Source organism: Sinocyclocheilus rhinocerous, unplaced genomic scaffold (genome assembly GCF_001515625.1).
Source record: "Sinocyclocheilus rhinocerous isolate Xijiao unplaced genomic scaffold, SAMN03320098_v1.1 scaffold252, whole genome shotgun sequence".
NCBI lineage: Eukaryota > Metazoa > Chordata > Actinopteri > Cypriniformes > Cyprinidae > Sinocyclocheilus > Sinocyclocheilus rhinocerous.
Window position 1 is genome coordinate 790,324 of NW_015625591.1, and position 25,723 is coordinate 816,046.

General features: G+C 37.0%; 2 protein-coding genes across 7 annotated transcripts in view; both read right to left on the bottom strand.

The window, feature by feature from the left end:
• Positions 1-3,045, bottom strand: part of LOC107757665 (CREB-regulated transcription coactivator 3-like) — a 65,938-nt gene extending 62,893 nt beyond the window's left edge. For all 6 annotated transcript variants that reach the window (XM_016575254.1, XM_016575248.1, XM_016575244.1 and 3 more), the window contains exon 1: positions 1,640-3,045. In XM_016575254.1, coding sequence (XP_016430740.1) covers positions 1,640-1,771 — 132 coding nt within the window. In that variant the 5' untranslated portion in view covers positions 1,772-3,045. The remainder of the gene's footprint in view (positions 1-1,639) is intronic.
• A 4,558-nt stretch (positions 3,046-7,603) lies between these two features.
• The window catches only part of LOC107757707 (ras GTPase-activating-like protein IQGAP1), a 63,474-nt gene continuing 45,354 nt past the window's right edge, over positions 7,604-25,723 (bottom strand). The window contains exons 11-37 of the mRNA XM_016575264.1: positions 25,258-25,342; positions 24,914-25,077; positions 24,002-24,162; positions 23,456-23,580; positions 23,203-23,366; positions 19,378-19,468; positions 19,024-19,191; positions 18,687-18,829; positions 18,349-18,519; positions 18,122-18,205; positions 17,872-17,943; positions 17,664-17,733; positions 16,474-16,838; positions 16,221-16,384; positions 15,242-15,466; positions 13,714-13,854; positions 12,948-13,032; positions 12,078-12,310; positions 11,853-11,985; positions 11,395-11,497; positions 11,177-11,312; positions 10,334-10,421; positions 10,037-10,246; positions 9,782-9,948; positions 9,550-9,672; positions 9,326-9,434; positions 7,604-8,859 (exon numbers count right to left, since the gene is read on the bottom strand). Coding sequence (XP_016430750.1) covers positions 8,746-8,859; positions 9,326-9,434; positions 9,550-9,672; positions 9,782-9,948; positions 10,037-10,246; positions 10,334-10,421; positions 11,177-11,312; positions 11,395-11,497; positions 11,853-11,985; positions 12,078-12,310; positions 12,948-13,032; positions 13,714-13,854; positions 15,242-15,466; positions 16,221-16,384; positions 16,474-16,838; positions 17,664-17,733; positions 17,872-17,943; positions 18,122-18,205; positions 18,349-18,519; positions 18,687-18,829; positions 19,024-19,191; positions 19,378-19,468; positions 23,203-23,366; positions 23,456-23,580; positions 24,002-24,162; positions 24,914-25,077; positions 25,258-25,342 — 3,894 coding nt within the window. The 3' untranslated portion in view covers positions 7,604-8,745. The remainder of the gene's footprint in view (positions 8,860-9,325; positions 9,435-9,549; positions 9,673-9,781; positions 9,949-10,036; positions 10,247-10,333; positions 10,422-11,176; positions 11,313-11,394; positions 11,498-11,852; positions 11,986-12,077; positions 12,311-12,947; positions 13,033-13,713; positions 13,855-15,241; positions 15,467-16,220; positions 16,385-16,473; positions 16,839-17,663; positions 17,734-17,871; positions 17,944-18,121; positions 18,206-18,348; positions 18,520-18,686; positions 18,830-19,023; positions 19,192-19,377; positions 19,469-23,202; positions 23,367-23,455; positions 23,581-24,001; positions 24,163-24,913; positions 25,078-25,257; positions 25,343-25,723) is intronic.

The window sequence follows — 25,723 nt, forward strand, 5'->3', positions numbered from 1 at the left end:
CAAACTGATCGTTTCGTGTCTTAGGACATCAGTGTGTCGTCACGAGCCGCAGGGTTTAATTTTGATTTGTCTGTGCATGTTTTTTTTTACTCTCGTAGATTTTGTTACCATTGCCATGCATTATACGACTGATAGACTCCAACGGTTGGACTTAAAAATCATCAAATGTGTTCTACTGAAGAAACAAAGTCACCTACATCTTGGATGCCCTGGGGGTAAGCAGATAAACATCAAATTTTCATTTTTGGGTGAACTATCCCTTTAACACAAGGTCTTTTATTGGCATCTATGGTTCCGTGAAGAGCCTTTAACGTCCATTGAACCTTTCCATTGCACAAAAGGTTCTTTATGGTGGAAAAAAATGTTCTTACGATGATTAAAATATTCACAATGAGGAGAGAAAAAAAGGGTAATTTCAAGAACTGTTTACTGAAAGGTTCTTTGGGGAACCCAAAATGGTTCTTATATGGCATTACTGCGAAAACGCCTTTTTGGAATATTTATTTTTAAGAGTGTTTTTACATACTCTCTTGTTGATGTTGATTTTTCACTCTTTGTACATGATACATGATTCTGGTTGGCTAGTCGCTACAACCAGTGGTAAAGTATTTCTAAATTATGATCGTTGTCAAGGTCAACACTGTATAACTAACCACTATATAACTATGTTGTCTTTGATTTATTTGGTAAGCAGCCATGTAATATGCAAGATCAAGTACAGTAAAAAAAAAAAAAAAAAAAACAACCCTGAATTTTTAAAAGGAAGTTTTTAAATTAAAATTATTATTATTATTATTAAATTTGACAGATTGAATAAGACCTCAACGTTAAGGGGGCTTATATCAACCTGAGACTTATATCAACCTTCCATTTTAAGGGTCTGATAGCCATGTTTGGTTTATTTTCCAATAACCACTGACTGACTGTACATTATCCATTGCAAAGTGCAAACAAATAAACTCCCTCCTTTGCACAGCTGCAAATTCACAATAAACAAACTTTACATTTCACACACTTAAAATAATAACTGTAAAAATAAAAGTGCTGCCCATGTGTTCAAATTAACTCGCATTAAAATGTTTGGAAAGATTTTTACTGGCAAAATTTTATTTGAACTTTTTACAGTCTTGAGCTACTCACCCCACATATGCAAATGCTCACCCGGGGACGGCATCATTGTAACATCACTGCTGTTTCTGTGCTCATTCTCTCTCATATGTTGTTGTTACCACAGTTTTACAGTAGTAACAATAGCTGTAGTAAGTATGGCATCTTGGCTGGAAACTATGGTTGCCATGGTGACTTATGTATGACTATCAAAATCATCTGTACTCAAAGAAAAAATAGGTTTGCTACTTACAGCTCAGGCAAAATATAATTAACGACTGCTCAGGAGAAGATTTGTAAATATGATGAGATAAATTCAAGGCATCAGCCCTTTCATAATGTCCATATGAATGTGTGTGCAGTGTGATTGACAGCAGTCAGCCACTGCCATTCTCATCCCTCCTCATGAACTCGATGTGTCGGGTATTTTCCATTCACAGTGATTCAGTTGTGCATAGGACAAACTTAGGCAGCTGCACTTGATGTATGAAATCGAGGGAGCGAGGTAATATCCAAATTTGGCTGTGCTTACCCTTGAGACGGTGAGGTCTGTCATGAGCTGCTCGAAGGCCCGCGTCTCCTCCGCCTGTTTCTGGTTGTGCAGCGCGATCTTCTCGCTGAACTTCCGCGGGTTGGAGCCACTCGAGCCCGGGGATCCAGACATGGTTGGGCCGCAGAGTTTCGAGATCAACTTCGCAGGGAACTAACGGTTGAATGTTGTCGATAGAGAAGTCAAATGTGTTTAATTTGTCCTTTCATGTCTGAAAAGCGTGTAAGAGTGCAGTCCAGATGCTTTAGAGAGGTTTGACGAGGTGGCTTTAATGACATGAGATTTGCCACCATTAATGAGCTGGAAAACGTGATGAAACCGTATTATTAACGACTTAATGGACTTAATTCAGCTTAAGTGCAAAGTAACGAGGATATATAAGAATTCCTTCTACTTATAACGCCAATATTTGTATAAAGGCGATGAGCAGAATTTGCTCAAAGTTTGTCAGGAAACTGGACATCGCTAAATATTCAAGTGTTTATGACAGTTTTGTTTGGCATCACTAAACCAGCTCTTGCTTGGTATCGTGGGAAAAAATGTGGAATACTGTGCAATGCCAAACAGAAAAGCTTAAATATTTCACTTGGATTTACGAAACAAGTTCAGTAACGACTCTAGCTAGCGAGCTAAATACTTTAGATTCTGACGAGAACACTTTAAATTGTGTATATTTTTTGTTATTGCGCATACATATTTAAGTGCCTACCATTATTTATGAATTAAGATAGACAGTTGGTGATATAACTGTCTAAATGTGTGTAATTGATTGATATTGCTCGGTCAGTTACAGGATAAAGTCAGGCGTGACAGCTAACCAGCTAATGAGCGATATGACACAACCGATTTATCACAAACGAACTATAAATGACAACAAACAGTCGGTCGACTCTTTAAACGGCCCACTTATATGGTAAATTCAATCAATCGTATTTCCTACAACACTGAACTTAGTTTTGTGAGATTTCAACAAGTGGTCTCGCCAATGTAAACCTCATTACGCATTCAAAACTCATATAAACAGGTAAGCGCGACAGCAACTTCGCAGTAAGGTAGCGAATCAAACTCGGCATCAGACACTCACTGCCCTGCGGTAGGACAACCACCGGCCAGTGATCGACCGCTGTTGTCATACGAGTCTGAGAAAATGTTTAGATGTTACTGATTCGTGAAATGTAGCGGTGAAATCTGATCGTGTAGTCCGCGCGTACTCCTTTGGATTCTCTTCTCCGTGTCCATCATCTAGATCCACCTGAACTGTGATGCACGGATTCGTGACTCCACGGAACACATTTGTTTTGTCAACTCCGATCCCTCACTCCGAGTGAAAACAAGCCGAGGAAAAAAAATACACAAGCCTGCCCCAAAACTGTATACCATTTTTTTTTTAAGTTGTGGCCACAAGGAGGCAGTGGAATTCCCTTAAAGGGATACACAGCACAATTATTCATGTTAAAAGTGTCATCAAAAATCTTATTAGAAATAAAAATGAAAACTTTTTTACTACAAAAAGCAAGCGGCAACCAGCAAGACCAGCTCTATGACACACTCGGTGCTGCTGAACTAAATCAGATTCTATATTAAGAAACTTCATTGTTACCTCAATGGCAGTGTTGGGGAGTAAGTTACATGTAACGGAATTATGTAATGTAATTACAAAATAAATGTAACTGTAATCTGTTACTGAGAAAAAAATTTAATTAAATTACAGTTACTTAAGAAAATGATACTGATTACAAAGGGGGTCACATCTGAATATTTTCACACACATACAGATTTGATTGATTTCCAAAATTGCATTGACTGCTCTAAAATATGAGACAAGGGATACACAGCACAATTATTCATGTTAAAAGTGTCATCAAAAATCTTATTAGAAATAAAAATGAAAACTTTTTTACTACAAAAAGCAAGCGGCAACCAGCAAGACCAGCTCTATGACACACTCGGTGCTGCTGAACTAAATCAGATTCTATATTAAGAAACTTCATTGTTACCTCAATGGCAGTGTTGGGGAGTAAGTTACATGTAACGGAATTATGTAATGTAATTACAAAATAAATGTAACTGTAATCTGTTACTGAGAAAAAAATTTAATTAAATTACAGTTACTTAAGAAAATGATACTGATTACAAAGGGGGTCACATCTGAATATTTTCACACATACAGATTTGATTGATTTCCAAAATTGCATTGACTGCTCTAAAATATGAGACACCAATGTTTCAGAAGACAGATAGGACTGTGTCCTATTTAGGACACAGAATAGGACATATGCTTATTTGTTTTATTTCCTATCTGGTTTTATGTATATGCTTTATTTTTTAGGATTAACTGTTTTTTTTTCCAAAGCATCGTTAGATGCCATTCCTGATTTCAAAAACAGTATCATAGTTATTAAACTATTTCTTGTTATGATTTTTAAATCTATATTTAACCTCAGAACGATCTCAAAGTAAAAAGAGCTGCTAAAGTCTGATTTTGTGGTGGCTGCACTTTGAAATTAAATGATTATGATCTTAATTCAAGTGATGAAGGATTTTGAAAGTCTGACAGTAATCAGTGTTGAGTACTGTAAGGTTAACCGTGCCTGCTTTAAACTAAATCAGATTCTATATTAAGAAACTTCATTGTTACCTCAATGGCAGTGTTGGGGAGTAAGTTACATGTAACGGAATTATGTAATGTAATTACAAAATAAATGTAACTGTAATCTGTTACTGAGAAAAAAATGTAATTAAATTACAGTTACTTAAGAAAATGATACTGATTACAAAGGGGGTCACATCTGAATATTTTCACACATACAGATTTGATTGATTTCCAAAATTGCATTGACTGCTCTAAAATATGAGACACCAATGTTTCAGAAGACAGATAGGACTGTGTCCTATTTAGGACACAGAATAGGACATATGCTTATTTGTTTTATTTCCTATCTGGTTTTATGTATATGCTTTATTTTTTAGGATTAACTGTTTTTTTCCAAAGCATCGTTAGATGCCATTCCTGATTTCAAAAACAGTATCATAGTTATTAAACTATTTCTTGTTATGATTTTTAAATCTATATTTAACCTCAGAACGATCTCAAAGTAAAAAGAGCTGCTAAAGTCTGATTTTGTGGTGGCTGCACTTTGAAATTAAATGATTATGATCTTAATTCAAGTGATGAAGGATTTTGAAAGTCTGACAGTAATCAGTGTTGAGTACTGTAAGGTTAACCGTGCCTGCTTTAAATGTTTTAAAATGATTAACAGTTGAAAACATTTGCTCAAATTTAATAAAGTCATTGAAATAGGTACACTATTTATTACATTTTAAAAAGGGTAACTTGTAATCTGTAACCTATTACACTTCAAAAGTAACCTTCCCAACACTGCTGAATGGGATCTCTTCTTTATTATCTGTGTAACTGCTGGAAACATCATTCTGTTTGTGGATTGTGTTACTGGCTATATCGATAAACACATTTAAGATGAGATGCGTACATAGCCAAACTAAGCACCATGGGTAAATGGTGAAACAGGCACTGAGCTAGGTCGGATGTTCTCAATTCCAGACACATGAAATGATATTTAAATCCACATTATGATCTCAGTAAAATAACAGACCTATCTATGAGAGTGTCTATCATGACTGCAACAACATACAACAGTCTGCCTTTCTTCCTGACAACTTCTATTCATTTTTTCAGGACAGTTCTATTGATCATATTTACTCAAGGCTCCGGGCTATCACATCATCATCCCCAGTTTTGTTGTGAAGGCATGTGTAGGCATATGCAACATTTGTTCAGTCTATAGTTCCTTTATACTGAAAGAAGACCTCCATTGTGCCAGTTCTAAGAAGCCCAGCATTATGGGCAAAAGAGATAGGAGGAGGAGAATATCGCCACTGCTGTCTTGTCACGCTCAGGTAAGAGAGGAGCATGTGAGGATGATCTTGGTAAAATATATCTTGGTGTTCAATATCAAAGTGACTTAAATGAATTATCCCAACATCCTCGACTCTCTGAATGCTACAGCCTGTCAAGGATGTACGCATACTCCATTCTTAACTTTGCATCCCTTTTTATTGCACATTTAATAAAGTGGCATCTAGGTATCACCTTGGAAATCACCTTTTTGTAAAAAAAAAAGTCATAACTAGTCTGAGCCGGTAGCATTGTGGGAGCCTGAAACACAAGGGCTGTGTTTCAGGCAAAGTTTGAGTCTGGATTTATGGTCGTAAAAATCGTGGATGTAATTGCTTATAGTTTTAAATGAATTATCCCAACATCCTCGACTCTGAATGCTACACCCTGTCAAGGATGTACGCATACTCCATTCTTAACTTTGCATCCCTTTTTATTGCACATTTAATAAAGTGGCATCTAGGTATCACCTTGGAAATCACCTTTTTGTAAAAAAAAAAAGTCATAACTAGTCTGAGCCGGTAGCATTGTGGGAGCCTGAAACATAAGGGCTGTGTTTCAGGCAAAGTTTGAGTCTGGATTTATGGTCGTAAAAATCGTGGATGTAATTGCTTATAGTTGATTCTGTGAACAGCAGAATTAGCGTACTATCTGCATAATATTTGGACTATAGCTGTACATTTTATCACCTCAATTAGTTAAAAGTACCAGTTTTATTTTAATCTTATTTGTATACTTTTGTAGTATTTAATATTTTGAATGAGCTTTTATTTATATATTTTCATTTTCATTTCAGTATAAGTTTAAATAATTTTATGTGCTTGTCATTTTTTTTTTTTTTTAAATATTAGCTTGAATAATTTTTATTCAGTTTTGTTTTTAGTAATATTAGTACTTCAACTTAAAAGTTATTTTATTTCAGGCAACATTTCTAATTTTCATTGAAATGTAGTTACATTTTTTGATTAAATATTTTTATTTTCTTTTAATTTCAGGTTTTAAAAATTAATTATAATGATTTTTTTTTTATAGTTTTCTCATAAATTAATACAAATTAAATGAGCCTTTATACTTTTCTCCTTATAAAAATCGTTTTTTAATCATTTTCAAAGTTTTTAAATTCCTTGTTTTATTGTTGTGATAATTTTTTTATTATTATTATTTTCTTTTATGTAAAGCACATTGAATTACTATTGTGTATGAAATGTGCTATATAAATAAACCTGCCTTGCCTGGCCTTATAAATACCTAATAATACCTAGTGATTAAATCTGTCAGCTTGAACAGGTGAGCACTGCGGCAATATTCCTGTAAAATTCATCTCTTCCGTCAACATTTGACTGCATCTTAATAATAATAATAATAATAAAACTTTGCTTCTACTTTTCTTTAATCCCTCCCTGTTCTAGCTTGTGCTAATCTGGACGATGTCTGAAACTTTGTATTAAAAGCACTTCCTGTGTTTATTTGCCGCTTTATGATGAATCACTTGTATTCATCTATTGTAAGTCGCTTTAGTTAAAAGTGTCTGCTAAATGAAAATGTAAATGCAAACAATTGAAATGTCCAGATATTATAGCAGATTTTCACCTTTACACAACAAAGCAGCTATATAATATAGAGCAAAATAAAATAAATAACTAAGCTTAATCATTTGGGCCATTCAAAAATTAAAATAGAAGGATGACTTTCATGTATGGGAGCGTCTGAACAAAAGGATATACTATGGTTTTCATTTATATATTTTATTCATAGTTTTAGCAGTGGAACAGCTAACAAATAGCTCGAGCTCTCTGTAATAAATGAAAAAAAAAAAAAAAAAAAAAAAAAGCAAAACTTTTCGGTTAAAGAATATGCCTATCAGCTTTCACTGAAATACATTTGTTTTGCCATATGTAACACTGGGCAGTGAAATTTATCATCCTGTCACCATTTTCTGACCAGCATCTTTGTGAACTATCTTTAAAGTGTTAATGGTAACATAAGGAAAACGACCGTTACATTTAGAAATGTCAACCACACTGCAGTTCATATTCCACACAGCTACCAATTTGGCATTTCATATCGAATGTAAAAAAAAATACACACCTTCATAATGCTTTATAAAACATTTGAATATAAAACAGTGTGGCACTTTGTTTTAACGGTACAATAACTGAGAACATCTCAGTCAGACACCAGAACAGTTACAATAAATGTGATGTTCTTCTCTAAAACCTGAATCCTTTTGTTTTTAAAGACTGTAATGATTGAACTGAACCTTAAAAGGTTTTTGTAAGTTAAAATTAAAAGAAAATGTGTCTGTACATCTTTTAAATTTCATAATGAATCTGTTTATGTCATCAGTGTATTTTCTCAACATAATAAGTGTATAAACCGGCATCACTAATCAGTAAAAATATGTAACCATCATTCAACCTTATATATTAGGAGTCAAATAATTATATCAACAGACAACGAGATGGACTGACATTATAAACACTATGTGTTGACATGATAAGGCTTCTCCACAAATTTACCCAACGGTTTATTCAAGTTAAGGCACTTTTAAAAAAATAAATGGACACATGGCTGCAAAAATTAGAGGGACGTAAACGTAAAATTCATCCAGCATGCAGTGTACGAAAAAAAAAAAAAAAGTATTTTCCAGCAAGTCCTAATTTTTCGACTAGCCAATGAAGTATACCTATTCAGGTTTTTACAAATAAAGAAACAAATATTACTCTGATAAATATATTTTGGTAACATTTGGAGGAATGTGGCTATAACACTCATCACTCTCCTAGACGATAAGGATACTTAGAAACAATTTTCAAATAGTTTCTCCCTAAGAATAGATTAGGTAATAAAAATGTTCATTTTACATATAACATATACAGTATTCAAAGCTCATGCAAGCACAGTTTGCAAAAAATCAAAGCAAACTACTATTGATACTCTTTTGGACACTTACATCTCAATAAAAACAGAAAGCAGTCAACCGTTACATATCCTGAAGATACAGGTTGGTGGTCTACGACAAGTTTGATAATGTACATTCAAGGAATTTATCCTTCAAGAAAGGCACAAAAGGCACACTCAGAGCAGTGCAGGAAAGACATTTAAACTTTAAAGATGAATGTGGTCTGGGCTTCAATTTGAATCAAACAGTCTGTCAAGTCCCTCTGAGTTTCTATTTGCCGTAGAACTTCTTGTTGAGCAGGAAAATGAGGAGGTTAACATTTACAGTAGCTCGATCGAACAGCTTCATCACTGCCACCCCCTCGTACTGCAACTGGAGCAGGTCCTGTTATTAAACACAATCAAAAATTACATACAGAGTTTAAAAAAAAAAAAAAAATCCTTCTGAGTCTGACTACATGAGATACAGAGACTACACCTGTAGATCGATTGCTTTGTTCCGAAACCGGGATTAAAATGTATTGCAAGTATTAGCAAAACAACAAAGCTAATGCTTTTCACGGAACTTACGTAATTACCCATTATACATTGTGATATAGCCTGGTTCATTGGTCCGTTAGATCGGATTGCTTTCTCACTACAACCGAACCGCTCCAGAGTTCGTTTTCAATCGAGCCGAGACCACCTCGTTCAGGCGATCTCGGACCGATTGTTTTGGCGCGGATCCGGGCGCGATTGCCGTGTTCACATATGCCCAAACGAACCGAGCTAAGGAGGGAAACGCGCCAGGTTCCGAAACAACGGGCCAGGTGTGAAAGCACCCTAAAAATATCAAGAGAAGAACTTTTTACCTGGTATTCCAACATCAATGTCTCCAAATGGACTCCCATAAGCTTAGCTTTCACATCAAACACGCCTACAACCTCAGATTGTGAGATCTCGAAAATGACATTCTTATACCTGTAAAAATAGGAAACGAGCATATTATTACAGGACGACAAGAGGAAATGTAGATATATAAACTGCGAGACATGAATAGATGAAGTCAAAAACAAAACCAGAAGTTGAAACTCACTGATTTGGCTGCAGGTCCTCGATGTCAATGAGCACTCCCTTCTCATGCAGACGGGCTGCTGTGTACTTCTGCGATACCTGCTTACTCTTCTTCGCCTTATTGTCTCCAGGTTTCTTAGAAACTCTGTGTGTGAAGCAATCGCATTTTCCATGAGCTCAACGGCAATTATCCAATCAGAGATAACGACATGAACTAAACTGGACAGTAAATACTCCAAACACGCTTCACTCACTTGCCCTTGCTGGCTAGATTGTCCATGCAGGTCTTGATGTATTGATTGTAGTAGTCAATCTGCACATTGTAGAAATTGGTCTTGGAGTTCAGGGCAGCATTAGTCTGCTGAAGCTTCACCAATTCTGCCTTTCGCCTCTGACGGTATCGCCTCTGGTTCCGGATGTCCTTCAAACATCATCAACGAATAAATCAAGACGCTTTAATCTAAAACTAAATAGCGCATTTGAAGTTTCAAAAGACATAGGAATGGTACCTTGGAGATGTCATTGATAAGATCCTGGTATTTCTTCTCAGGGTGAACTTTGCCCAACTCTCCTAGCCTTTGCAAGTTGCTCTTGATTTTGTCCTTCTTGCCTTGCAAAGTAAGACTGTCATCCACAACTGGTTTGGCTTGCTTCATCTTCTCCGGGGTCTTAGCATCTCGAATGGCTCGTCGCTGCATGGCACGCTGGTACTCGGCTTCCTATTCCAAAACCCAAAATGTTGATTTGAAAACAAAAAACTCTGATTTGATGAAGTTTTTCATTTGTAAATTCTGCAATTAAAGTACCTGCTCTGGTGAAGCTACAGTCTCCAGAATCTCAGTAAGTGTCTCTCCTGGCTGAAACCTGATCACATCTACTATGAGCCTCTTGGTGCTAAATGAGAAAGATGAATGGATAAAGATTCATGTTAAAAATGTGTTAGCAAGTAAAAATATTCATTCTAGAACCTAGTGACCTACAAAGGCAGCAACTCCATGCACTTCACAACTGCTTTCTGTACAATAGACTTAAATTACAATTGATTGCCGAGCTAACATTTCTATAGTCTAAAGCAACCTTTTCACTCTCTTTGATAAACAACAAATACCAAACAACAGACTGGAAGTCATTAATTTCCAATGAAGAGTAGTACTGAAGCTGCATGAAGCCCCGACCATATGTGTATACGGAGATTTTAGATCCAATTTAAGCTTTGGACGCATTGAAATATTTGAAGTTTCGTGGCAAGACCAGATGTGATGTATTTTAATGTACTGTAAGATCAGTGCCAAACAAAGTGAGAATCACCAATAATTTTTCACCAAAATGTTATTCTTTAAACATTGTTTCTTTAAAATGGGCAGTTATGAATATTTATGTCCAAAATAATTATTTTAAAATTTGAAATTAATTATTTACATTCATTAGACCTAGAAAACCTGCTATGTTTTTTTTTTTTAAGACATACTGGTGGTTATTTGTTTTGTGTGGATATTTTCATGCATTCATAATTCACTCATAAATGTTGGAAATAGTGGAAAGGTTTGCATTAGTGGATTATCTTCTCTGGGAAGGAAACATGCTGCCGTAGAACTTGGTACCTCACTAGGTTTTATAACAGAAGAATTTGAGTAAGGCTTTGTCCTTACTTGAGGAGGAGAGTCTTGGCATCCATTTCAGCATTGGCCTTATCAGGAACATCAAATTTGTTGGTGAGGGTGAGAGAGACTTCTGTCTTACCCATCATTTCCTTATTAGGATCATCAGGGGGAAGTGGGCTCTCACCTGTGAGAGAACAACAGTCCATCACTCGGACTCTGTAGGACCTCAGCGTCCTGAGACATTAAAGCATATCTCAGAGACTCACCTATTAAAGACTCAATGGTGGGCACTTCTCCCAGGTCATCTAGCAACTCATGAATAGGATCATTGTGGTCTGGTGCGATGGCATCCTGGTGATCTAGCAAGAGCTAAAGAAGATACCACAATATATTCAGTTCTTAAAACCAACTATACTAGATGTGATCTGGTCACATAGGTGAAATTTCACCTAAATTTCGTTGGTATAAAAGGTCCACTTTCTATTGTCATTAGTGTAGCGATGCTTGAAGCACCACTTATACCGAAGTCACTTTCAAACCAATCAGCTTTCTGCTGATCAACATACTGAATTTTTCGTGAACAACTTGAAACCAATGAAAAATATTTTTGAGTCATTTTTTTTGCCCCCAGTCAAAACTCCCAGATACCAATTGAAATGTCTGAATTTCAAAATTTCGCAGAGCAACGGTAAATGTGATCACACCTTAAGTCTCAAATAGTTACCGTGTGAGTGTTGATGATCTCCCCAATGGAAATGTAGATCACAGGCTTGGTCAAGGTGACCAGGTCAGAGTACTGATCCACATTGAACTTGTCTTCCAAAGATGAAACGTCACAAGCAGACAAAAAGAAACGTCTGGGAGATAGAAAGGTTCTTGCATCAGTATGGAAATAAAGAAACTGCTTGAAATAAAGAAACAAACACAGGCACTTTGATGTCACTTGTACCTAAATTTCTGGTAGGAGTTAGAGAGGTATTCATTGATGGGGTTCAGATGGGCGTTGTCTCCGAGGAACATCTTGTTGGAGGCTGCGTGCTGCAGCATTTTGGCGATTGATCCCAGGTTTCGCCTCTGTTCGGTGGTCAGCTGACCTCCAGCCGATAGATCAATGATGTCAAAGGCATCAGGAGCCACAATGGCGGGGTTCATGTAGCGGTAGTACAGCAGGTTGCCCACAATCTTAAAAGATAATAGGGATGAGTATGTCCTCCGTTTTTTTAAGCAAACATAACATCTGTGCAATTTTTAAAACCTATTATCTATGTTTCTATCTTTGTGCAATTGAAGATCCTCTGCTTCTTCAAAGGGGGTAAACAAAATTACTGACAGAAAGAGAAGCAGCAAGGCAAGAATAAGAAAGATGTGGCTCACCTGTGCTGGGTGCTCATCAAAAACCTCTTGAAAAGGGTATAAGCAAGGGCCAAGAGGAGAGCTGGAGCCAGGCCGTAGAAAAAGAGAGAGACAGAGCAGGTGTGGGACAGATAGATAGAAAGAAAGAGAAGAGGAATCTCTTTCCAGAAGAAAAGGAACGAGATGGAAACCACATTTATTATTCAAAGTGAGGAGACTGGAGTATCACAACAGAAGAGAAGCACAAGAGCAGAGAAATGCTCAGGATTCAGCACAATGTTCCACAGTGGGACAGAGCTGATATGGAGAAGCAGCGGGTGCCAGTTTAGCAAAGAGGTAATCAGAGTGTTCAAGACAACTGAATAAAGGCTGTCTTGGTTTTGAGACTAAAGCGTACAATTACATCAGCCAAACGTTGCACAGGAATAACACTGCTGTGATTTCCAGCAGCTGTGATGTAACAAACCTTCAAAAGCTCATCCTCTGTGGCATCAGGGAACCTTTCGTTAAGTGTGTCCTTCAGCATCTTGGCAATGAACCGCATGCCATATCTACAGGGAAAACCCAAATGATTCTTAGTTCTTATATTTGAATGTTGCTATAGTTGAAATAGCCCTTATTCCAAAACGTGTAGTGAATGTAAATAAGTCTACAAGAGAACAATCAGTCAGTAATACACAATAACATGGAAATAGTTCTTGGATCATTTCAAGTCAAACATGAATAAAAGTTTTGATGAGTTAGCATTCAGTAAATTCATTAATTCATAATTGTATCATAATTGCTAATTGTGCTCTGATGGATTCAGTGAATTATTTATTTGAATGATATATGAGGAGTTCATGAGTTATTAAAGAATTGATTCATTCACTGTGTTATTTTTTAGTCCATTCGGTGAAGAAAAGGTCATATAAAAATGGCGTTATTTTATGTGGTATTCTGCCCTCTTAACTTAACTCTTAGAGGTTTAGCTTAGTAAAACCTCAGTAAAATAAGAGCAGCAGCACAGCACCACTCTTTAACAGTGATGTAATGCTGATTTATACAAGAGCATGAACAAAGAAACGGCTCATGTAACAGACATGTATTTGAATATTCAAATCTGGGCTTGCTAAAAGTCATTTTCATATATTCAAGAACAATTTATGGTAGGTGCATCTAAAAGTAGATGCAAGACATGGAATTTGTTGATCCCTGAGGGAAATTCAGGTGGCGGGATTTTATCAACTCACGGGATTTTATCCACAGAAACAATTATGGCTGAGAGGAATTTGTCTGTGACTGTCCTCATGTTCTTGATGGAGGCTTCCAGGCGGGTTCGAACCTCCTCGTGACTCACTGCCTGTTCTGGAGTCACATCATACGGCAATTTACTGCAAAACAGAATTACACGGTCACTGCAACATTAGGTAGCGGGTCATCTAGCGTTACATTTTATTTTGTGCATCTGGATTTAATCAAATTAATTTCAGTATTTACTTTTATTCTTTTACATGTCTTAAAAATCCTTTAAAAAATATATATATTTATTATTATTATTATAAGTATAAATGATTGCTAGTAAAGTAGTGGCTCTCAACCAGGAGCCTGGGGCCCCCTAGGGGGCCTCAGCAGACTTCCAAGGGGGCCACAGAATGACTTAAAATTACTTAAATGAACAAATTATTATAAATTTATTAAAATTTAATCTAAATTAAAATGCTAAAAAAAACACATCAAATTAAGACTGAAATCATATTTCTTTATATTTTCCCCACAATAAAAGCCTTTCCACACTGAGCGCGATGCGAAAAGCGAGGCGAATCGCCGACGAACGGTGCTTTCACACCGAACGCGAAACGATTGTTTGCCTTCTGTTAATTCACGCCTGCACGCTAGGTGGCGCGACCAACAATGCATTTTTCCTCAGATATGTATCTCGTAAATGGATTTAAAGGCAGGGTATGTGATTTTTCAAAAACACTTTAGAAAACTGATTCAGGCCGAATCGCAAAACAAACTTGTAGCCAATCAGCAATAAGGGGCGTGTCTACTCGTGATGTGGAGGAGAGCGCGTTCAGTGCATGGGACGGACATTAGCCGAGCTGAGCGACAGAAAGATAGAGATGGTCGTCATAATTATATGTCTATTTGCTTTCATATTTCATGTGTAGAAAAAGAGGGAACGCGCTCTGACTCATAACACTCGCGCACGTGGAAGAAAACAAATGGTGCTCTACTGTGATTACATAATTCAGTGGACAATTAATAGAAATGTTATTCTGTATAAAGAACATGTGAGAATAAATCTGTTCTCAAAGACGGCCCGTGTCTTCGCTTTGCGAAACTGAAAAGATTTGTCGGACTGGTTCGGAAAAAAAAAAAACATTTGCATTTTCGGTGCACGAATGTTCGCATTCTATGTGGAAGCATCCATAGAAATCTATTGTTTTATTCCAGCGCGCCATCGCGTCCGATATTTGTTTCGCTATTTCGCGCTCAGTGTGGAAAGGCCTTAAATGCTGTTTTTATTGAAGAACATACAGTTCTGGAATATAGAACATAACCTGTGGGATCACAAAATAAATCTAAGTTAAATAATTTAATACATTAAATGAATTAACCACATTAATTAATTTGATATATCAATAAAAGTTTGAAAACAAGCAGCTTTGTCATAATTACAGAAGAAAATACTGAAAATATCTTAGCGTATATGGAGGGGGAGAATATTGTGTTAGACAGCGGGGGCCCTTCATATCAAAAAGGTTGAAAACACACCTGGCCTCTCCAGTTTGACTCTCCATCTGGTTCACCCAGCTCTTGTATATGTCGACTGGGTCAGTTTTAATGTTGAGCGTCTTGTCATCCATGATTTCCTTCACGACCGGAGCCAGGATCTGCCGGAGTGCGTTCTGACCTCGGGCTCCTCTGTTAAAGCTCACCACCATCTTAATGACTGTTGGGTTTCCTGTGACAATCTCCTGGATGTGGTCCACTTTTGATCTGCATTTACAAGACAAACATTACTGAGAGATCGTCAAAGATGCAAATGCATCTTGATAAATAGAGTATATAATTTATGGTATATAGGCCTGGGCGATAAAACGGTATCGATATTTATCGACGGTACACCTTCTTCGATAACGATAGAAAAAATGTTTGATATGGCGCACGATATAGGCACGTGCTATGAGTGACGCAGACAGCACACACAAACACGAACACATGCTGAAATGAGTGCTATGCCTGCCTGTGATGAGAAAATTGTGAATAAAGAATGAATATTAGTCGAATTTAAAAAACATTTACATTTGAATGTTAGGTGTCCATCAGGGAGCGTCATCAGTGGCGCGCGAGATGCGGAGATAATGATGTAAGCGACATTGTTGCATTTTAATGTTTTGTTAGTCTAGCCCACGAGACGCACCGCTGCTGTGTTATGCATTCAAAATATTAGAGAAATATAGAAGCTCAATGCGGAGAAGATCTTGATTAGGTTAAAACTGAAACTAAGCCATTCACACAGAACGCATATTCAGCACATTTTTTAGACGGACAAATACTTGTCTCAATAAATTGGGTTAATTTAAAAATACAGTGGTTAAATGTAAAAAAAAAAATTCTATTGCTCTTTGTTTTAAAAAAGGTTATAAAAAATGTCAATAATTATCGATACCGAACGATATGAAACATTATATCGTTGATACATTTTTTAGCTATATCGCCCAGCCCTAATGGTATATCATGAAATTCCTACTTGATTTCCTCCTGCAGGGCCGTTTTGAAGAGATTGAGCAAGAGGTACTCTTCACGCTGATTAGAAGCGTAGTTGTACAATGTGAAAATGACAGAATCCATGAACTTGGTGGACTTGTTCTGTGGCATCTGAAAGATCAGCTTGGCCAGATAGGTTGGATTTGTCTGAGGAAAATTAACAGAGAGGGGAATTAACAGGACTGTAGTGACACTGATTTTCAAACAATTCTTAGGGAAGAGTTGATGAGTTTTACCTGTAACAGGTAAAAGAGGAACTGATATGCCTCCAGCTTCTCCCTCTTCTCTTTACTAAGTGCCTTCAGGCCTCCTTTCTGCTTGTTCATCATCATGAGGTTGGACAGCTCACCCTTGTTCTTCTTGGTGAGCTTCTTGCTGTGAGAGACCACCTCCTGAAGGGTGATCTTGTTTTTCACCAGCAGGCCGATCTTGATGTCCATCAGATTGAGGTCGTTCTCCAGCTGCTGGTTGGAGCGGATGTTGGTGATCACCTCTTCTCTCAGCCGCATCAGTTCCAGCTCTTCCTGGAAGTCCTGATCACTGTGATCCAGCAGGTGGACAAACTTACGAACAACTGCCATTGGAGGATCATCTGCATTGACTGTTAAAGACAGGATTTATAGTTGTATGGCATTCAGTGCTGGTGTATTCCTATACTAGTTGGAGGAAACAGCTTGAAGGTATACACTTTAAAATGTGCAGTCTTTTTCTTCTGGGAAAACTGAACAAAAACACTGATGACTCATCCTGCACTCTAATTCTGGTCCAATTAAATGTTCTATAAAGTGTCCCTCCCCTTAAAGGTAAAGTTCACCCTAAAAAAACTGTCATCATTTACTCCCCCTAATGTAGTTTTGAACCTGATTAACTTTCTTTCTTCTGCAGAACATAAAAGAAGATATTTTGAAGAATGTTGGTCAACCAAACAGTTGACTTCCATTGTATGGAGAAAAAAACATTGAGACATTTCTCAAAATACATTTTTTATGTTCCACAGAAGTAAGTAAGTCATAAAGGTTTGGAATGACATGAGCAGGAGTAAATGATGGAGATCAAATGATCAAGCCATTTTATGGTGTTCACGTTTTAACAGTATACAGAAACAACAATTACATGGCTTCAAAAGAAAAAAACAAGTTATCTACATTCCATTGTATGGAGAAAAAAACATTGAGACATTTCTCAAAATACATTTATGTTCCACAGAAGAAAGTAAGTCATAAAGGTTTGGAATGACATGAGCAGGAGTAAATGATGGAGATCAAATGATCAAGCCATTTTATGGTGTTCACGTTTTAACAGTATACAGAAACAACAATTACATGGCTTCAAAAGAAAAAAACAAGTTATCTACATGTATATTAGAGGCATGTTCAAAGTGAATGGATGTGAAGCAGAATTCGAAGGAAGTACATAAAATGCTTACTGAGTGTTTTGTAGTCATCTCTTGCTTTGTTGGCTCGAATGAAAGCCTGAATTTTCACCACATCATTTATCTGCAATGAGAAAGTTGGATGGAGAACATTAAAGACTGACCACTGAGCAGTTAGAAATCAGATTAACTATTTTTTATAGTAACTATTATTATTAACTATAAAAATATACAAGTCCTTTGATTTTGAATTAAAACTCACATGGTCTTTGAAGTACTGCAGGCGATCTCTGTATTTTTTGCGAGCTTGGTGCATCCTGACCATTGACTGAATCTACAGAAAAAAAAAACATAGATTTATTCAAATTCAGATTTGACCATATTAAGATTTATCATCACTGAATGGACCACTTATTTTATGCCATGTAGTGTATAGCAGACGGTGAGTATAATCCTGACATTTTATGATGCAAGAAGTGTGGATCTTTTATTTCATCAAAATTTGATCTTACCTTGACAGCATCATCAGCATGATCCTTCAGGTACTGCTTCCTGTCACTGTACTTCTTTCTGTCCTTATAGCCTCTCCAGTGGGCCTATAAAGCAAACAGAACCAGAAGGTCATGATTGGCTTGGCATAAATGGCATAAACCAACGTTTATGTTATTTTTGTTATTATTTACATTACTGCCTTCCAGTCTTGTTTAGCACTAAGTGAAGGAAGCCAGAGGAGAGTGACCTGTATGCATGTGACAGACGGCTCCTGAGACTTCAAGAACCCAAGACGATCTTTCATTCCACGTCGCACCAGAAAACCACGGCACCGGGCCTGCAGCTTGGCGATCAGACTCTCATTGGCCAACCACAGTTGCTCTCGGTTATATGCTGTGGTTACTCCTGACACAACAGACTACAAAGACAGTAAATAATCAGGAAGAAAAAATAAATAAAAACAAAAAAACTGTAAAATTACAGTTATTATATTAATAGATATAATATATTATGATATATCACAATATGGTGTAATATATATTATTTATTATATACATTGTAAAAATAAATACTGGAGAGATTTACCTGTATTTCCTCCTTGTTGAGCTCAGTGTTGTTTGGAATAAAGTCTGCAGGCTCTTCCCAGGTGCCTTGTCCAGTCTTGAGGTTATAGTAGTAGTTGTGTCCTCCTTTCACCCAATGTTTCATCCATTCACTGCCATTATCCCCTACCAAAAACCTCTATTACTCTCTCCATCACAAAGTGTAAATGTGATATGTTGTGATATCACCAAACAGTTTAAAACAAATTCTTCAGCTGAGAACTTGAGTAGAAAAAAGAAATTGTACTTGTTTTAATGTAATTATTACTATAGATTTTTGTACCAAATATCAAAAGAATCAACACAAGCACCCATCTCACCTTCCTTTTTCTTGTCCTCTTTAATCCGAAACAGGTCATCCTGGTAGGTCTGAGCACATTCAGACGTGACTCCATACAGACCAGCAGCAGGTGAACGCAGGGCTGCCAGTGTCTGAGAAGAGTCCTTGTTATCCACAGTCTCATTAATGGCCTGGATCGCCTGAGAGACTGAAGATGGAAAAGAAGATTATTCTTTAGATGGTTCAAGGAAAAGAATCATCGTAGTATGATCGTATCATCATAGTTATATTCAAGCTGAGAGATGCAGACTAAATGAGTAAATACACAAACACAAAAGGAAATAAGTTCTGAGTTTAATAGCAAGTACACTAAGATTTAAATAAGTATTTTTACACTGCAGAGCATCCTCTGAGTCCTTGTTGGCTCTTAAGATCGCATCCTGGATCTCATCTAACCAAAGCACTGCAGAAGGATCTCCGCATTCCTGTAAAGACAAGCAAAAAAACAAGAAGTCAATTACCAATGAGTAACCATTTCAAAGAATTAGGATGTGTTCTGATCGATATAGTCAAATATAATTTACACAAGGTTCCCACACTTTGTGGACAATTCATTTCCATTTTTTCCCCATGACTTCTGCAATAATTTTGATGACTATATAAGCATTTTAAAGATTGGATTTATAACAGGTAATTTCTAGCTAAAGAAAAAGACGAGAGAGAACTACGCATAACTACCAACATTTACATTAACTATTATGCATAAATTTCACACTTTTGAAATGGCAGATTTTAAGGACTATGGGAATGTTTAAAGATGAAGCTCTGTGCCACCAAACAAAATAGGATAAAATAATCATGTTTTCAAAAAATTCAAGCTATTCCAACTAGATTTCCGTTTGTATTTGATTAGGAATAACACTCGGACACTAGGTGTCAGTCAAACCTTCTGTAATTAGATTATTAATACAGACATTAAACAGTCCACCTGTTGACAGTTAATTTTTTTTTTATGGAATTAAAGTGACATTTCACCCCAAAATGTCATCATTTACTCACCCTCATGTTCCAAACCTGTATGCCTTACTTTCTTCTCGGGATCACAAAAAAAAGCAGAGGTTTTTTGTCCATACAATAAAAGTCAATGGGGTCCAATGTTGTTCTGCACCTCAATGACACTCAATTTATGGACTTTTTCGAAACATCTTTTGTTTTCCACAGAGGAAAGTTTAGAACAATACGTGGGTGAGTAAATGTTGACATTTTTGGGTGAACTGTCACTTTAATTCCATTTTAAAAAAATGTTTTAACTGTCAACAGGTACAGTATGATGTGGATGAAAAACACATTAGGGTTAGTCACATTAACAAATGACCTATATGAACTGGAAGAGACAGTGTTTCATTATTCAACAACATAACTGCCAAAATTATATAAACAATCACACACTGCCTTTTAAGAAAATAGCACAATCTCCTTCTGGAAGTGCTGCAGAGAGCCATAAATAAGATTGAGCTGACTGACTTGTGCAGATCATGTTCTTTGGTTGTAGGGGTACCTGTATTAAATTTACACCTTTGAATTAATTGCATCTGCTTCAGGGCATTTTGGATAAACGCATGCTAATGAAAGGGTTCATTACTACCACCACCACCAGGTGGTGCAGTTGCCCTCTCATAGTAGTCCCTGACCGCATGTTGAGCTCAGTTTCCGGAGCACGATTTGCAGCTCTCTGATTTGCTGAGTGCAGCGGCCCCTCTATGCAATCCGCCTGCCTTCCTTGCAAACGCACAGCAGCGCCGTGCACCAAACCTGAGGGTGTGGCAAATTGAGCAACAGAGGAAAACGTTGTTCCTTCAGAGTTGATAAGTCTCCGCTTCACTGAGTTACATTTTATCGGCTGCGTAAAACTAATGCCTGCTGGATTAGAGCGCAAACAGGACTTAATGTGTCCCAGTGGGGTGGAGTAGAAATGATCAGGATCTGAATATGTGAATAAAGTCTGCCAACTGTAACGAAGGAAGTGAAAAAGGGTGTGGTGTAATGTCCAAGATTACATTACCAACTCTTCTGGGATGGTTTACTTTACACTGAATGATAAAAGAGGAACTTACTTCTATCAATTCCAGCTAAACTTTGGTAAAGATCATGGTGAAGTGCTTACGGAAGGAATTTAGCACAGGATGTAATGTAAATAGTGATGTACTTCTAAAAAGGATATGGATAATAGAGGCATAGCGTAAATTTTTGTGTACAAATATCTACAAATATTCCATGTATTCTCCAAATTAATAAATCATTAAAAACTGCATATAATAAATATATATGTGTGTGTGTGTGTGCGTGTGTGTGTGTAGCATTTCACACCACTGTATGTCAACTAACTTCCTGAAAGCATTTCATGTCAGCTGCTCATCAGTACAATACCATTACAGTATGATTTTTAACTATTCATATTTTACTCATTACAAGAGGAATGAGGCTCATATCTTTCTCAAAAATTACTGAAGTCAATTAAACAAACATCTTGAATCGTTACTGTCAGGTCACACATCACTCCACCTTTTGGGATTTTTGTTATAAAAAACATAACGTCAAACTTTTTTCCTAACCACTTCCTGTCTGAGTTGAGCAGATCTGGTTTCATCTGTGCTTTCCACCGCATAGTGACCCAAGCTAGTGTCAGCCTGGAGGAATGATGTCAGCGCTAAAAACCCTTTCCTCAGCTACGCCAGCTAACAGGACCAGAATTTTGCCCTTTTAAGGCAGAGAAAAAGTCATAAGCCTTGCTATTTCCGATGCTTGTACAAATCATGGCAAAAGGAAACACTTTGTTTTTCCAGCCATGTTTTTTTTTTGGGTAGCACGAGTTTGACAGCTACTATGAGTTCAAGAGACAAAAATTGCTTTTCATGTGATCCTCTATTAAAAGAGTGGTTAGTGACAAAGGGTAAATATCACTAATTAAACTCACAAGAACTGTTTCCAAATAGGTGAATCAAACAGAGATGCAGATTTTCCGTAACGCCTCTGAACGAGTATTCTGGGTACTTTATCTAGAGCTGTCATGGTAAAAAAAGAGCTCTTGGCCTCAAGAGACTTCAGTTCAGCTCTGAACCACACTGGCACACAGCTGTGGTAAACCATGGCCTTCTCTGTGCCCATTCACCTGCATCCTTGAGGTTTCAATTTCACATCCACAGGAAACACGTGGGGCGTGGCCTAAAACACTGACTAGACACAAAACTGAAATATGCTACACATGAACCTACTTCACTTCTTCAACGAGCCTCAGATTAGGACCAAAATGTCCTATTATCATATACAAAGTTGGTGTGTATGATACCTAAGGTGTGTGAGATCAAATAAATCGAATGTTATTTGCACATAGTATAGTCATTTGAAAATGTAAGGGGCTTTCTAATGAAAAGAACAGGGGAGGTGGCAAATAAAAGCGAGACAAAATATGGGGGTGCGGAACGAGACAGTATGAGCTCAGATGATGTCATCAGACTAGAATCATGAGAAGTCATAGTGAGAGAAACTCACATGATGCATGTGGAGAGAGAGAGGCTTTCAGAAATGGCAATATTGCTTAGTGTAAATATATTCTGTTTCAGAGTGAAGCACAGCACTGTGTTCTTTTACACACGAGCAACTCACGATCCAGAGTTTTCAGTTAAATGCGTAATGATTTCATGTTTGAAAATGATGTAATTAAGACAACCATAAAAATGAGTACTGTAAAATAAAAAGTATACTATTATATTATTTTATCCTAATACTCGGTTTTGTTTTATTTAGTATTTTTATTTATGAATAGTAATAATAATAATAATAGCACGGCAAACCTGGTACTTTTTAAACTCACATTTTAAATCACAATTACAATTTTTATCAGAAAATCACAATTAATTTTTCTCCTTCCACTATCAGACCTCAGACCTCCCTTGATAAAGGGATATGTACCCTCATCAGGTCGCAATGCTATGGTGTTTTCAGAGATTGAAACAAACTCCCATTAGTGTTTGAACAGAGAAGGAAACAAATAAACTAGACAAAAACCGGAATCGGATATGAGAGGATGAAAGCAGTGGGAGTGGCCCAACATGCGGAACGGTTCAAAATAAGAATTAAATAGTTGATATTTTTTACAGTTGCAGAGGCAGGGTTTTGTGTGGGCCATGTTATTGTTGTGGGTCTGTATAGGTATACATACGTGGGCCTTCTCTCTCCTTGCCTCCTGCAGTATATCATAGTAATGCTGGGCCAAAGATGGATCTATGTCTGTTAGCTTGGCGGCTGGGTTCTGTAAAGCAGCCATTGTCTTCTGTAGGTCACCCTCATCCAGAGCCTCGTTGATCAGACCAATAGCGGCAATCCCTAAAGTCGCAAGAGGACATGTACACTGTTCATAGTACAAAACAATCTGAATTTGATCCATCCATAATGAGGATGAATATCATGCTCACTTTCATGTTCCTCTTGAATAGTACTGTTGACCTGGTCCACACAGGCCTGGATGTCATTCCAGGTGAGAAAGTCACTACCCTCTTCACGCGCAGCTGCCTTCAGACGCACCAACTCATCTATATATCTGCAGGGAAACAACAAACAGTGGCTAAAACCAGGAGCCAAATCAACATCAACATTCACAACCTATTTTACTTCCGTATTTTGGCATTTTTCTAAGCAAAATAAAAAGCAAAGTTGGACGAGACCTGGTTTTATCAGTCAGAAATGGATTTGATTATGAAAAGTGGCTTTTGCATACAAGAATAGAGCCAGACTTGAATGAGAGTTAGGTAAAGTAATGCTTAAATAGCTATTTGGCTAATAGTTGACATAATCCAATGGCCCATGCAGCCTGTGACTTTCAGCTGAAAGGAAAGTCATTTCAGTAGCTGAGTAAGCTATTGTATTTTGATGAAAGTTGAAGATTTTTTTCTTTAGAATAACATTCACTGATAAACCATGCAAGATAAGACCAGGAATGTGTCTTAAAGTAATATTCTCACCTCTGGGCGTACTCGTCCTCTACATTGCTGAGGCCGGTGAGGGTACTGCTGAGCCGTTTCCACACTGCTGCCCTGTCCCCTACATTCAGTGCCTCGTTTATCAGCACCACCGAGGACAGCATCTCCACGGCAACCAGCAGCTCGGGGTGTGACAAAGAGCCCTGTGCAGTCAAGCAAAGCACAAAAATCACTCAGACTAAACTAAACGGTTACAGGTCGTCAACTTAAGTAAACTGCATGTAAATTATTGCTCTGTTCTTAAACCTGGTAAGCTGCTTACAAAGGCAACATAGGTGCGCAACTTAAATAGGCTGAGATGCTTAATTTCGACCTATTCTAAAGTCAGCATCATATGCATCTCAGAGAAGGCAATCCCATAATCAATGATCAATGACTACCGTTTAGTTTTTTGGCAGCAAAATATATTTATATATGCAATATTATTAAAACAACAAAAATCTCTATGTTTATATACGTTTTTGTAATAAATTTATAAATGCATGTCTCTCTTATATTTACTTGTATAATAGCAACATGAATTGATTTTTTATTTATTTTTTTTTAGTTGATAATATTGAATTCTGAGAAGTACTGATAAAAATTTTTTCAGTGTAACCAGTTTTACCCAATATTTGTGTGCCATGTATTTTTAAGCTTGATGCTGTTATTAAAATATCATGCCTATATCTTGGCAAAATGCAACTGCTAAATTCTACTGAAATCAAGAGCTGGTATCTTTGTAGAGAATTTCAAATTGATCACTTATTAGTGGCCATGACCATTAGGATGCTGCTGCAGGTCGTAGGCTTTGTTTCTGTACTTTGTTTCTGTAGTCAATGTCTCATTAGTAGGATGGTTAAAGCAAAATAACCAGAGTGAGCTGATATTGTGTGGATGTGAGTTTGTTTTAACCTCTGCGCTCTGCTGTTGCAGGCTGGCGAGTTCTCTCTGGTACAGATCTGCAGCACTAGGGTAAACCTGCGGCAGCTGGGCGTCTGGGTTCATCAGTTCATTCACCGTTTCCTCTGCTACACCTTTTCTGATGGCAGCATTAATCCTCTCCACCGCCCGCAGCACTGAAACACACACACATATATCATTGTTCTTTTCACAGAATGACAGCTGTAGGACAGCATGAATGAACACATAAAAGAGAGACAAAGAAAACACTGGCGTCTTTCTGATGTACTGTTCTCTGAACATACAAACTACTCACGGTTTCAAAAGAATGTAGCGATGCAGAAGGGAGTACATACATTTTTGATAGTCCAATGCTTGTGCATTGGCTGCATCCACTCCACTCTGTATCTCCTCCTTCATCAGAGGCTCTCCTGGGGCATTCTATGCATGAGAAAGAATGACACAAGTCAAAAGTGGTGAGATTATAGAATTTAGAATTAATAATTTATATTTTAGCTTGGTTTGTATCACAATTCAGTTTTGGTTCAGTTTGGGTAAAATATGGTACTTTATTAATACGGAAGCAATGATGAAGCAAATCAGAAGCCGATACAAATAACCAATATTTTAACATCAGAAGTAGTGCCCAAAGTAAGTCTGACTGCCAGTATTTATCACAAATGTTTTGTTTTTATTTACATTTATTTTGTTAATTTTTTAATCCATTTCACCTCACTTTTAAAAGCATTAAGCATTATATTTATTACTGTTCAAAAGTTTGGGTCAGCATTTTTTTTAATTAATACTTTTATTTAAAAAGGA